General features: G+C 26.3%; 1 protein-coding gene across 1 annotated transcript in view; it reads left to right on the forward strand.

Moving 5' to 3' along the window:
* The window catches only part of LOC100167778 (anaphase-promoting complex subunit 1), a 19,852-nt gene extending 6,373 nt beyond the window's left edge, over positions 1-13,479 (forward strand). The window contains exons 9-33 of the mRNA XM_016807322.2: positions 566-676; positions 754-972; positions 1,131-1,314; positions 2,418-2,584; positions 2,658-2,859; positions 2,925-2,985; positions 3,052-3,518; positions 3,578-3,730; positions 3,816-3,983; positions 4,677-4,848; positions 4,933-5,213; positions 5,322-5,506; positions 5,702-5,936; positions 6,011-6,173; positions 6,233-6,595; positions 7,875-8,001; positions 8,062-8,283; positions 8,351-8,552; positions 10,082-10,317; positions 10,383-10,646; positions 11,261-11,399; positions 11,647-11,838; positions 11,899-12,085; positions 12,159-12,281; positions 13,305-13,479. Coding sequence (XP_016662811.1) covers positions 566-676; positions 754-972; positions 1,131-1,314; positions 2,418-2,584; positions 2,658-2,859; positions 2,925-2,985; positions 3,052-3,518; positions 3,578-3,730; positions 3,816-3,983; positions 4,677-4,848; positions 4,933-5,213; positions 5,322-5,506; positions 5,702-5,936; positions 6,011-6,173; positions 6,233-6,595; positions 7,875-8,001; positions 8,062-8,283; positions 8,351-8,552; positions 10,082-10,317; positions 10,383-10,646; positions 11,261-11,399; positions 11,647-11,838; positions 11,899-12,085; positions 12,159-12,281; positions 13,305-13,387 — 4,906 coding nt within the window. The 3' untranslated portion in view covers positions 13,388-13,479. The remainder of the gene's footprint in view (positions 1-565; positions 677-753; positions 973-1,130; positions 1,315-2,417; positions 2,585-2,657; positions 2,860-2,924; positions 2,986-3,051; positions 3,519-3,577; positions 3,731-3,815; positions 3,984-4,676; positions 4,849-4,932; positions 5,214-5,321; positions 5,507-5,701; positions 5,937-6,010; positions 6,174-6,232; positions 6,596-7,874; positions 8,002-8,061; positions 8,284-8,350; positions 8,553-10,081; positions 10,318-10,382; positions 10,647-11,260; positions 11,400-11,646; positions 11,839-11,898; positions 12,086-12,158; positions 12,282-13,304) is intronic.
* Positions 13,480-13,768: the final 289 nt, after the last annotated feature.

Genomic DNA, 13,768 nt, shown 5'->3' on the forward strand with positions numbered 1-13,768 from the left:
CAACACCACCTTAAGTAGGTTACAGGGTAAGTATTAGGTAGGGGTAGGGTAGCAAGTAAAATGTCATATTACTTATCTAAAAGAAATCCCCACAGTAATGCTAATAATAACCACCATTCATTACGTCTCCATAGGTAGTCGTGATAACCGATAAGTACCTTTTTTTTAAATGTTTCTTATTGTCTCAAATTGTATAAAATATAAAAATATATTTTGGAAATAATGATTGTTTACATTTAAGACTATGTTGCCGCGTTATTTTTCTTTCTCTGTGTAGTCCGGACGCAACATAACATTTTTATTCAGCAAAATCAATCTTGCATTGTTAGCTTTGTTTGCATTGTTACTGCCACTGTATCTGTGTTTGCCAATGCTCATGCTTTGTCTTGCGAGGAGAGATCTAATTACTTTTTCTTGATCAACTCACACTAATATCAAAGTTAACAACACAAGATTGGTTCTGCTGAGACCAAATTTGCAATATTGTGAATGAGTAAGAAATCAAATAGTGCACTGACATTCTTTTAAAAAAAATGCGGGTTAAAAAAATGTTTTTTTTTTTTAGACTTTCGTTAAATCATCCAGTGAATTCTAGCCCATTCCCTTTCAACAATAGAAGGAGTACCCCTAATATAATGTCACCATTCAATACTCTAAGTCCTATGACTGGAATCAGGTTTAATAATATTAAAGTTTTAATTAACGCATGTATAAATAGTTTGTATATTTAAAAATAAAAATTGTCATTTTCAGTCATTACAACTCCTCCGTTTGGAATAGTCCATCAAATACTTCAAAAAGGCGTCCAAATGCTACTATTACTAATCAAACATACAACACCCCAACGTCAATGTCTTGTATCGTTAATGCTAGGCTTGGTCATGGAAGCATGTATGGAGATAATAACTCTAAACCTGTTAGTCCTGATATTTGTTTAGAATATATGTGGACAGAAAATCAAAATACTAAAGGGTATACATTTTTAAATTTATTTAACCAAATTTAAGGTTCTACTATTTAATTTGCTTTTCTCATTTATAATTTTTATAAAATCAAGCAACTTTGACTAGGTACTTCAAATCGTTCATGCTCCACAATATTGTTGATTATAATTTTGTATTTGTGTTTAGGAATCAAGATTTATGTGCTTCAACAAAAGTATTTATTGCTTCAAATTTTGTTGGAGACCGTCATTTATGTTATCTTTTACCTAAAAAGACCCACTTAATATGTGTTGAATTGGAAACAAATATAAGTGATTTTACTTTGGGAAATGTCACAGTTCTTTTAGCAAAAGATGCAGCATATTTACCAGTAATTATTAACTATACCAAACATAAACCAAAAGTTAACATGAATGTTCTATTAAATAGTGTTATAAATTATAATATAATTAATTTAATATATTCATAAAAATTACTAAACAAATTCAATTATCTTGAGATAGTTGACGATTGGAGGTTTACACACCATCAATAAACTGAATCGTTAATAGGAATTATTTTTAAAAAAAAGTTAATTAAATATTTAACTTTTTTTGGTTAAAATGTAGGTAACAATGTGTATCTAAAATGTATAACTTTTCTACTAATGATTTATTTATACAATAATATATATATCAATTCACCCCCCCCCCCCCCAACCATTTCCATAAAAATATAAATTGTGTTTTCACTTTTGATCAATAATATTAAAAATCTTATAATTTCATTTGTACCTACCTTTATAATAATGCATAACATAATGATATACCTCTATAATTAGTGTTATTGCCAACTTTGCAGTCTATCGACTTTTGTTATTATCGTTATCGACACATAACGATAGAATTTATGTTTAAAACATTAGAACATACGCAATAATATTTTACTTTACCGTGGCGTGTAGAATACGAGTTGTACTTACACGCTACACGATAATGAATATATTAAAAGTTGTTTTTAAACCATAAACAATGGTTGTGACCTCGCAGTGAGACGTTAGTTATACAAACACCATTGGCATTAAATTAATTATTTTCCACCCCTCGTCGGGTAAATTTATTACAGCAATGATTTTGGTATTTTATAATATTGATATAAACAGTTTTCATATAATTACTAAATTAATATAAATACCTGTATAATACTATTTAATCTTTGATAAATCTATAGTATACATTATATTTTTTTGACGCCAACCCCCTCTCCCCACCATTCAGAAATCCTGCGCACGGGCGTGGAGAGTTCTATTACAATGAAATATAATAATATATATTATGTGTGCCTTTTTAAAATAATTTGAATAATAAACATTAGTATCAACAATAAGTAATATCTATATATATTATTTTGATAACTTACCTATTTTATTACATTATAATTCTTAAATATAATTGATTATAATAATATATGCATATGTACACATTTATATTTTAGTCAAAAAAATTAACTGTGATAATGGACTGTCAAAACAACATTTCATTATATTCTGGAATATTAATTATTGGTTCTATCCAATTGGGGAGTATGTCTTCAGTATTTGATGAGAATACATCTTATTTTACGGCAACAAACAGGTCAACTATCGGAACTCCATTAATAAAGTAATAGAATATTTCAAATTTAATTTTAATGCTTTTAATCTAGTATAATATTAATTAAATATTTTTTACGTAGTCGTAAAAGTTTATTATCATCTACAAGAAATGAAGATATTCAAATAAATGAAAATGTTAACAGCATTGTATCATCTTCTGATTATGACTCGCAACTTGTAAGACATTTTGAAACCCCATATTCTGAATCTTCATTAAATTGTTATACATCTAAAGTAGAATTAAAGCATTTAAGAGATCCTATAGCTTCTCGGGTTACATTAGTAAGTTTTTTTTTTATTCAACAATTCATAACAGTCAATTTATGAAGTGTTCTGTGTACATATAGGTTCATGAAGATGGAAGTATGATTAGAGTTGATTTTCCAGTTGTTAGTTCATCCCCATTAGGTTAGTAGTTACTAGTATAATTAAACAAATTATACATTTATACATTTTTTTTTATATTATTTTTAGTTACTAAATGTTTAAACACATTAAAAAATGTTCTTAAAAAATCAACTGTCATGGAGCTAATGATAAAATGGTATACAGTTAGAAATGCACCAGGCACTCAAAATATATCGGGTGAAGAGGAATGGAAATTATTTATCCAGATGTTACTTAGACTCATAGGATATAACTTAGAATCATTGCCATTAACACAAGATTCTTTGAATACATATAATGATACACCAGCAAAATCAAAAAAACAGAGGGTTTTGGATATAGGCGGTGATGAAGACTGGACATTTATGTTAAAATCATCATTTAACAGTTTCCGGGGCAATAATATAGCAGCCTCTCTTGGATTGAAAAATAAACTAAATAATTATAATCCAAACTTTCATCAACATTCAAACTTAAAAAATAATATTGATACAAATTCAATACTATTTCCATACATCTATGATGTTTTATTTTCTTTACATTTAGTTTATGAAGTATGTATAATTAAATTAATTAGATTAATTTTAAATTAATTATTTTTTTTTTTTTCAAGGACTTAAAGCTTAATACAATGAAAACTAATTTACTGCCAATGATTGTACAATTGTTATATCAATTAGCAACTGATTTGAGATTAGATGAATATGTTTATCATTATTGGAAAGATTATCCAAATTTTTATAACAGAAATTATTTATCATTAGGAGTAAGTTAATAGTAATTAGTAATTACTTATAATACTAAAATACGCATACATTTTGATTTTGGCATTTTATATATTTAAATTTTAGTTGAGTCAAATAAGTGAAGAAAATCGGGAAACCCTTATAATTCCATCATATTTTGAACCAAGTCCACCTAACATATTCAGATTATGTTTCTTGCTAATGAAATATTATGAAGCTAATCCTTATCCTTGTATAGAAAATGTCAATAGAAGGACCAAGAATATAATTCAGGTAAATCATATTATTTATTTCGATAAGATATGCTTATTATTGAATGCATACTGATGTATTTTACATAAGAAGATGTCACATACAGGGTGTTGTCTCCTTCTTACCGATGTAAAATATATCAAATTTGTATTTAACAAAACCAATTTTATGTTGTCATTTTTAATATTAGAATTAATCTACATATTATTATTAAACTTAAAGTTAAGAACATCTGAGTTTATATGTCAGTGTTTTATGATATTTTAATTTTAAACAATTTATTATTATTTTTAAATTGTAATATTGTACATACTCATAACTTCCTTAATAATTGAAATATAGTAAAATGTAAATTTTCTAATACAGATAACATTCTTACCTTTAAGATTGATTATAAATTAATTCATTCTAATATTAAAGCTTACCACACAAAATTGGTTAAGGGTGCTGAATGCAAACTTGCTATGTTCTGCTTATTTTGTTAAAAAGGCAAACACATTCATCCACTCAGGCAGGACTTACTCTTAAGTTATAGATTCCTATGTAAATTTAATTTACAAATTAATGTGGTGTTTAAATTGTTAAACTTGAAACATTAATTTTTACAATTAACTGCAATTTATATAATTTGATGTATTAACATTTGATTGATCAAAGAATATTAATTAGAGTTAACTGTATTCAACTTTTAAATATTTATGTTAATTTCCACAGATCTATGGTTTATTATGTTTAAAAAAGAAGTCTCACATGAATAAATTAGTTAAAATAATAAATCCTGCTGGAGTAAAATTAAATAAAAATGAAAGCATATCTTTAGAGAATGTAAATTTGAAAAATAAAGTATCAAAATATCAGCACGCTACACTTTTTATGTCTAAAATAGGTAAAATCACAAAAAAAGTATTTATTAATAATAATTTTATAATTAGGCTATCATAAATTTAAATTTTATTCAATATGTTTGTAGGAATTACACAGCAGACTCTATTAACTTACCCACCTGGAGTTGCAATATTGTTATGCGATGTTATTGATAAATGCAGAGAAAGTCCACCTACAAATTGGCCAAAATCTACATATGAATTAATTATGCGAGAAGATTTGGCATCACAGACATTAAATACGTTTTATAAAAATAACAATAAAAAAAATAACTCTAAAAATATGGATAAATCTAACAATTGGAATGATATGAGTGAAACAGACACTGGTATTATAAAGGATGGCATGGGAAATCTGGATGATGAGGTACAAATTTTTTATTAGTATTTCAATTAATTTTATTTCAACAAAATATAAAATCACTTTTTATTGAAATAGTGATCAAACATTATAACATTGTTATTTGTTATATAGGTTATGAAATTATTATGGAATAAAGATCACCGTATAACGGATGTGAGAAATTTTTTACAATCTTGTCACCCAGTGACCATTGGTATTAAGCAACCACCAGAAGCTAGTGATCATGACTTTGTTGAGGAACAAGAAAAATATTTGTACTCAATTTGCTCAAGAACAATGGCTCTACCAGTTGGCAGGTAAAACTTACAATGAAAAATGCTTTTATTGGTCACTCTATTAATAATATGAATCATTCGCATAAAAAAAATTAACTAAATTCTATTTAAATATTGAAATTACTTAATGGTTATAAAATGACATGAATACAATTAACAAATGAAAATTTCTTAAAACATAAAGGTAGTAATTTTATTTTATTATTATATAATTAGAGGAATGTTCACTATGAGATCAATACAACCTGTTATAACTGAACCACTTCCATTACCAAAACTTTGTTTATCTGGTAAAACGCCACGTGGTGCTGCAGTAGAACTTACCCACATAGATATTGTTCCTAATATGAATCTTTGGCCATTATTCCATAATGGAGTAGCTGCTGGATTACGAATAATGCCTTCAGCTGATAATATTGATTCTACGTGGATTTTATATAATAAACCAAGAGTAATGAACCATCATATTATTACTATTTAATACTATTTTTGTTGTATATATATAATTTGTATGTATTTATGCAGAGTACTCCAGAAGCGCTACCAGAACATGCTGGATTTCTTATGGCATTGGGCTTAAACATGCATATTACTAACTTAGCTACAATGAATACTTATGAATATCTATGTAGATCTCATGAAATGATCAGTATTGCCATACTTATTGGATTAGCAGCAGCTAAACGAGGTATTTTTCTTTAATATCATACTTATTATACTATTTATTAATTATTTATTATTTATTAGGTACTATGGATACAGAAATTACACGAATGTTGTGTATCTTCATTGAATCTTTATTACCTCCAACTACCATTGAATTAGATATGAGTCAAAACTTGCAAATAGCAGCATTATTAAGTATTGGTCTTCTTTACCAAAAAACTGCCCACAGACATATAGCAGAAGCACTGTTATCTGAGATAGGCCGACCACCTGGTCCAGAAATGGATAATAGTATTGATAGGGAATCGTATTCATTAGCAGCAAGTCTTGGTCTTGGTTTAGTTGTATTAGGTAAAGGTTCAGATGTTGTTGGCCTTAGTGATTTATCAATTGCTGATACATTGCATTACTATATGGTTGGAGGACATAAAAAACCTCTCACAGGTAAATAAAGAATTTAAATATTTAAAATTAATTGTTTAATTATGATTTAAAGACTTAAACATTCATTTATCCTATAGATAATGCGCGTACTTAACATTTAGTAACTTTAAAATCTATTTAGTAATCAAATTCTATATTTCAATTAGTTATTACTTATTACTAGGGCTCGGATTTTGTATCAAATGCTTCTTTTGAGGGAATTGTGATTTATATGAGAAAGATAATTCTTATATATAAATACGTTTTGAATCGTTCTGATTTGAATGAACTAAACTTTTTTTTGCTTTTTTCCACAAAATCTGCTTTTCCCCTTATTTGGTTATTTTTTCTTGATTTTTACATATTTTTCTTGAAAACTTAGCTTATCTCTATGTATATTATACGTCTTGGACTATATTATTATTACCAGAAATTATAAAACCAGTGAAAAAACCAGTAATGAATATATGACAGATAAAAATAACTGTCGTTATTGTGCCGAAATAGTTTTATTTACAATTATCTATAGTTGTATTAATTACGACTCAAGGAAAGGGAAAATTATCTGAATTATATCTACGTATTTTTATAGCACGTTCTAATACTTTAGTTGGCCGGTAAATATCAATCAACAATCAGTGAGGTATAAACGTATAATGTTCTAAATAATTTCTCTCATCGTCAAAAAGCCAAAAGTTAAAAATTAAAATTTAAAATTAAAAAAAATCGTAAGATAATTCGGTGAAAATGTGCTTATGACTGACGGAAAGTTTATATATTGTAAATTGTGTGAAGTCAAAATAAATACGGATAAAAAATATAACGTTTTATATGTTTAATATGAGTTTTAATGAAAGTAACTTGACTAAATATATGGTTGTAAATTCCTTTTTTAATATTTAATTGTATGTGTAATTAAAATTTGCTTTTTTAGAATTAAATTAATAAATGCTTTTTTTGGCTACTTAAAATTCTTTTTTAAGGATTTATTTTGCTACAAAATCCGAGCCCTACTTATTACATTATTAATTTAATATCATATGATACATTTTTTATAATTGGTGTCAAATAAATTGGCACATCACAATTAAGCAAAACCGGGTCCTCCATACTTGAATATGATACACACTAATACTATCGCAGTATAATGGAATAAATATAGCGCAGCCAAATCACACACCGCGACTTGTTTGGGCTACATTAACTGATAAATTCTGCTACCACCGTGTCAATCCATCTGACATAAATTATCTTAAATAATGTATTACTTTTATAAATAGTAATTTTTATTTTTATTAAGGAGCACAAAAGGATAAATACATTAATCCCAGTTATCAAATCCGTGAAGGGGAAATGGTAAATGTAGATGTAACTTCAAGAGGTGCTACTTTAGCCTTAGGAATGATGTATTTTAAAACAGGAAACCAGTAAGTTATTTAAGTTTATGTAATTATACATTTTTATACTGTAAAATTATATATTTATAGAGCTGTAGCAAATTGGATGAGCATACCTGATTCCCCGTATCTACTAGATTTCATTAACCCTGAATTTATATTACTTAAAATGTTAGCCAGAGGCTTAATAATGTGGAATTACATATTACCCACAAAAGATTGGATAGAACAATTTGTACCACAATCTATTCAACGCTATTGCTTAGTAAAACCTAAACCAGGAATGGCCAATCCTGATTTAGAAACCATTAAGTATATTATTAATAAATTATCCCATAAATCAATATATTATTATATTAAATTGTGCATTTGTTTTTAGTCAAACATACTGCAATATTGTAGCTGGCTGTAGTATGGCAATGGGTTTACGTTTTGCTGGATCTGCTAATGAAGAAGCTTTCAATACTCTTTTATCTTACTGCCAAATGTTTATATCATTATGTAGTAAATCAGTTGCTGAACTTTGTGGAAAATCAACAATTGAAACTTGTATAAATGTTACTCTTATATCATTATCTATGGTAAGTTATTTCTACTTATCATTAAAAATCTAACAAAAATTGTATGTTGGTCTTACCATTGTTTCGAGTAAATCCCTTAATCAGAAGTGATACAATTATATTTAATTCAAAAATTATTTTCATGACATATTATAAATATATAATAGTTCTAGATGGAGTTATTTTGAATATACAGTAGAAACCGTTTATAATGATACCGGTTGTAGTGACATATTGGGTGTAATGACCTCAGATTAAAGGTCCCTGCAAAACTCCTATATTGTATGTACTAATTTGTATCGGTTTTTATGACGGCTATAAAATTACTATATGGATGTTATGACGGTTATTTTTGGTTATATTTGAAAAATATTTTATCTATAATGACTTTACTTTATTAAGGGTACTATTACAACCGATAATATCGACAATTTCATCTTTGTTTTGTCGTCAGTTTTATTTTATTTTATTTTATCATCAGGGTACGGGTAATCGTCGTGAAATTAAATGTGTTTTGTGTTCTTGTGTTAAATATTTTGAAATTGTAAAATGTGCAAACGAAAGCAATCCACAATTGAAGAAAAAGCAAATGTCATGTTTTGTTTGAAAAAAGGTGGAAAAAATTCCCACATACCTAATGAATTTGGGGTAGGTCACTCTATACGATTTCTAACATATGGAAATCTTGAGACAAAATCAAACAAGAATCTCAAAATGAAATAACAGATTTTTTTTAAAATAATAATTGAATTAATTAATTTAAATAATATGTACATAATTAAATGTTTTTATCTTTACTTTTTTTTCTGTATTATACATTGCATAAATAAATAATAATAATGATATGTATTGAAGTTACAATTTAATTTTAGTCATTTTGGTTATAATGACAACCGGTTATTATAATCTATTTTCTTTAGTCCCTTGAATGTCATTATAAACGGTTTCTACTGTATTTTCAATCTTAGATTTTGGGCAGTTGCAAACTGTTATAGTTTTATCAAGATATGTGTATTGATGTTATTATAAATTTAAATTTAATTTTAAATAATAAATATCAAATTAAAACAATATTAAAATTTAAAATTTAAGTAGATGTTCTGAATTATATTTGTAACTTATATCATATACTATGGATGTAGGTACATGTGTATTGCTCGTTTGCCAAACCATCCATCTCATTTCAGTGATCAGTGCATCATTGCACATATTGTATCATGCCAATGCCAGTGAATTTTAATATTATTTTTTTTAGTTTCAAATTTTCCTCGATTGGCTTTGCTTTTATGCACATGCACATGAGTTGTGTGTTCCCTGAAACTATAAAATAAGAGTTGGTTTATTTTAGATATTGTAAATATTGTATATACATTCTATATATAATATGATCTAACCTGAAAAACTTCTAATCAACTCTGTTTTATATTATTTTTGAATATAATAGTTTATCATAGACCATATCGTATTAGTTATTAAACAATAATCCTTTGTTTCACTCATATTATAAAAACTCATGTTAAAATAATCTTTATTTATTTGTTTTATTTAAGGTTATGGCAGGAACAGGTGATTTAGAGGTTTTGCGAATTTGTAGATATTTGAGATCAAGAGTTAGTGTATCTCCACATAGTGTTATTACTTATGGATCTCACTTGGCTACACATATGGCGCTAGGATTATTATTTTTAGGCGGTGGAAGATACACTCTTTCTACAACCCCAGAAGCTATAGCTGCACTTATTATAGCATTTTATCCACAATTTCCTACTCATAGTAATGACAATAGGTAAGAATTAAAATTATAAATTAAATTTTGCATTTGATCAAATTTGATGTTATATATCATTTCAGATATCATTTACAAGCTTTTAGACATCTTTATATTTTAGCTACTGAACCTAGAATAGTATTACCAAGAGATATTGATTCTGGAGATTTATGTTATGTTCATTTAAAAGTTATTTTTCTTGATACTAAATATTACAAAAACCAATTTTATACTGTCAGAGCTCCGTGTTTACTACCACAATTATCATTATTGAAAGAAATACATGTTGATGATGGAAGATATTGGTCAATAGTGTTTGAACGTGACAGAAATTGGGATAATCTCGTGTAAGAAAATGTTAACATATACCAGTATCTCTTGTGATTGTGATTTGCATAATTATTTTTACTATCATTTTTTCTAAACTCTAAATTATTGTCCAATTTAAAAATATAAAATCTATTATTAATAGATTTTTTTTATACTTATAAAATTAAATTTTTTATTATTATTTTAACCGACAGACATTTACGTAGAAGTTTGAACAATATTTTCAATTACTTTTAATACCAATTGTAATATATTTATTATTACCCTCTTCATTATTTAAATAATTTAAAGTTTTACTATTTAATAACAAATATCACAATATATTTATTATTTATATACATATGCAGGGTGTAACAAAAATACCTAGCAAATGAAATTACATTTGTTGTAAAAGATATTTAACATGTGCAATACGTATATAATATAAAAATTTTAAATTTAAATCTTGTTTAAATTTTTTTTTTTAATTCAAAATAGCCCATTTGTAGTTCTGGTTTTTATAAAAATATTTTTATTATAAAAACATTTATCTAAGTCAAGTGATTTATTTTTACGATTTATTAAAAAGTCAAAAATGTTTGAAGTAGAATATGTTTAAAAAATATTAATAATGAAAATTAATTTATCACAGAAATATGTTAAACAATGTCAGTTGCTTAAATGTCAAACATAAGGCTGGACACTTATCTTATGCAGAAGATCCAAATGGTTACAAATCTCTAATAGCACAAAATCTAATGTTAAGTGATAAAAATTCCTGGACAATTTCCGTAAGTTATAATTCTTAATTTATAATTTTATGAATTCTAAAGTTTGTAATTGGGGTTTAATCCTTTCTCCAGACGTACTATTATGTCCAAAACATTTACATTATTCATTGCTCTATTACTATTATCTTCCTATGTTTTATAATATTATATACCGGTAAACGTACAAGGAAACCTGGCTCACATTATTTGAAACATAAATAATTAGATCATATAAATCTCAACATTTAATTTAAAAAATATTTTTCAGCCTGAAATTATATACGGATTTTCTTCAGATCCAAAAATTGTTCAAATGGTTCGTTACTTTTTAGATTTGACAGGGGATAAAGTTAACAATCCCCATCAAATAACTGTTACTCGGCAGTATGCTCAAATATTATTTGATTCTATAGTACATGATAAAGTATTTTTATTACCTCTTTGGATGCCGATAATGAAGGTATGTAATATGACTGTTGTTTTATTAATTAAATATTATTGTAATAATTAATTTTTTTAGACTTTATGTAATCTACCTCAACCGCCTAGTAGCTTTTATTGTTGGCAATTAAAATTATTTATTGAGGCGGCAAGTACAAGTGTTTTTCATCGAGAAAAGTTGAGTGATAGACCAAAATTAATTCCAATATTGTTTGCCTCATCAATTGAAATGACCTGTGATGCTATGATTCAAAATTGGGAAAGAGGTAAAAAAATAATTAAATCTTAGATTAAGAAATAAATAAAACTAACTATGCTTTATTATTTTGGTTGTAATAGAAGGGATTTCAGTTAACGTGTGTTGGGACCCCTCAGATTATCAAGACTCTAAAACTGAGTTGACCAAAAGTGCATATTGTACATTATTGGATATTCCACATAAATCTAAAATACCCGAATTCGGTAAGATTTTTATATTAGTTTGGAAAAATAGTATGGCAGTCAAATTAATTAAACTTCAATTGTATTGTTTTGGTAAACAGAAAATATTGTTTTACACTGAATTTAAAAAAAAATTTATACATCTTTATTTTAATGAGATCAGTATTGGACAAACAACTCTTGCACTGGGGCATAGAAGTCGTTCCATTCGGAATCAATTCGGTTGACGTCATTGACTGTCACCGACAAAAACTTGTTACTTCTCGTTACTAATCTAATTTTGAATTTTATAAAAACTTATAAATTTACATTTAGCACCTAATAACTTTGACTATATTGACTTAAATTAAATAAAACAATTGTATTTACTTTAGTGCTTACCCAAGATTTGTATGTAGGAGGGGGTTTAGTTTTAAATTTAAATGACTTGGGGTTCACACACTCAATCAATCTTCATAATAATAATATAAAATATGAAATAGAACATAATAACATACCGTCAGGATATTTTTTCATATCTAAGACACTTAGTAAATAAATGTTTTTACATAAATACTTTTAACTAGTGGGAGGAGTTGTTACAACACAAAAACACCCGGCCTCCCTGGCTTACACCACTGTATTTATTTGATTTAATAATTGTTTTTCCTAATTATATCATTATTATATTAAGTCATTAAAACTACATTTTGTATGCTTAAAAATCAAATTTCAAGTTAGTTAATTTATAAATGTTTAAAGTTTTGATGAATGGTGCTAAGTAGCAATTGGGGTGCCCCTTAAAATATTAATCTACAAAATTGCCCAAAAAAATACATGTAGTTAATTCAAAATACTCTAAAAACTATTTTATTTTGAAACATGAAACATTTCAGAAAAGTTACAAACTTAAAAATGATAACAATGAAAAATAAGTAAAAATATAACTTTTAAAAGAATGTTAATTGTTTTCAAGAAAATTAATATTTTACATTCAAAAATCACGCAGTACATATTGTATTTTTATTTATTAACTAATTAACATTAATTTATCTAATTTTTCAGCTTTGACAGACCCTCATTTATTGTATCAAAATGCGAAGGACCTTTTTATATCATGGGAAACAATTAGTAAAATATGCCCATAATTTTAATATTATTTTTTTATCTATAGGTAATAGTTGTACAAAATACTGTATATTTAAATACCTAATTAATTTGTGTTTATTTTTATATATTATATTTTAATAATTTATAAAATGTATATTCAATATAACATTGATTTATTTAAAATATACATTTTGGAATGTGAAGAATGAAAATTAAATTAAATTAAAAGTTTAATTATTGAACTTCAATTTTCTGGTTTTGTTTTTATTGAAGATATTCTTTAAAATTGTATTGTTTTACACTTTTATATCTCTATACTATATACAAGACACTATATAATATAAAAGGATAAGGGTGACCGACTAACTGATCTATCAACGGGGACGGATCCCAGGGGGATTTCGACAATCTTGTTGAGG

Source organism: Acyrthosiphon pisum, chromosome A1 (genome assembly GCF_005508785.2).
Source record: "Acyrthosiphon pisum isolate AL4f chromosome A1, pea_aphid_22Mar2018_4r6ur, whole genome shotgun sequence".
Classification (NCBI taxonomy): domain Eukaryota; kingdom Metazoa; phylum Arthropoda; class Insecta; order Hemiptera; family Aphididae; genus Acyrthosiphon; species Acyrthosiphon pisum.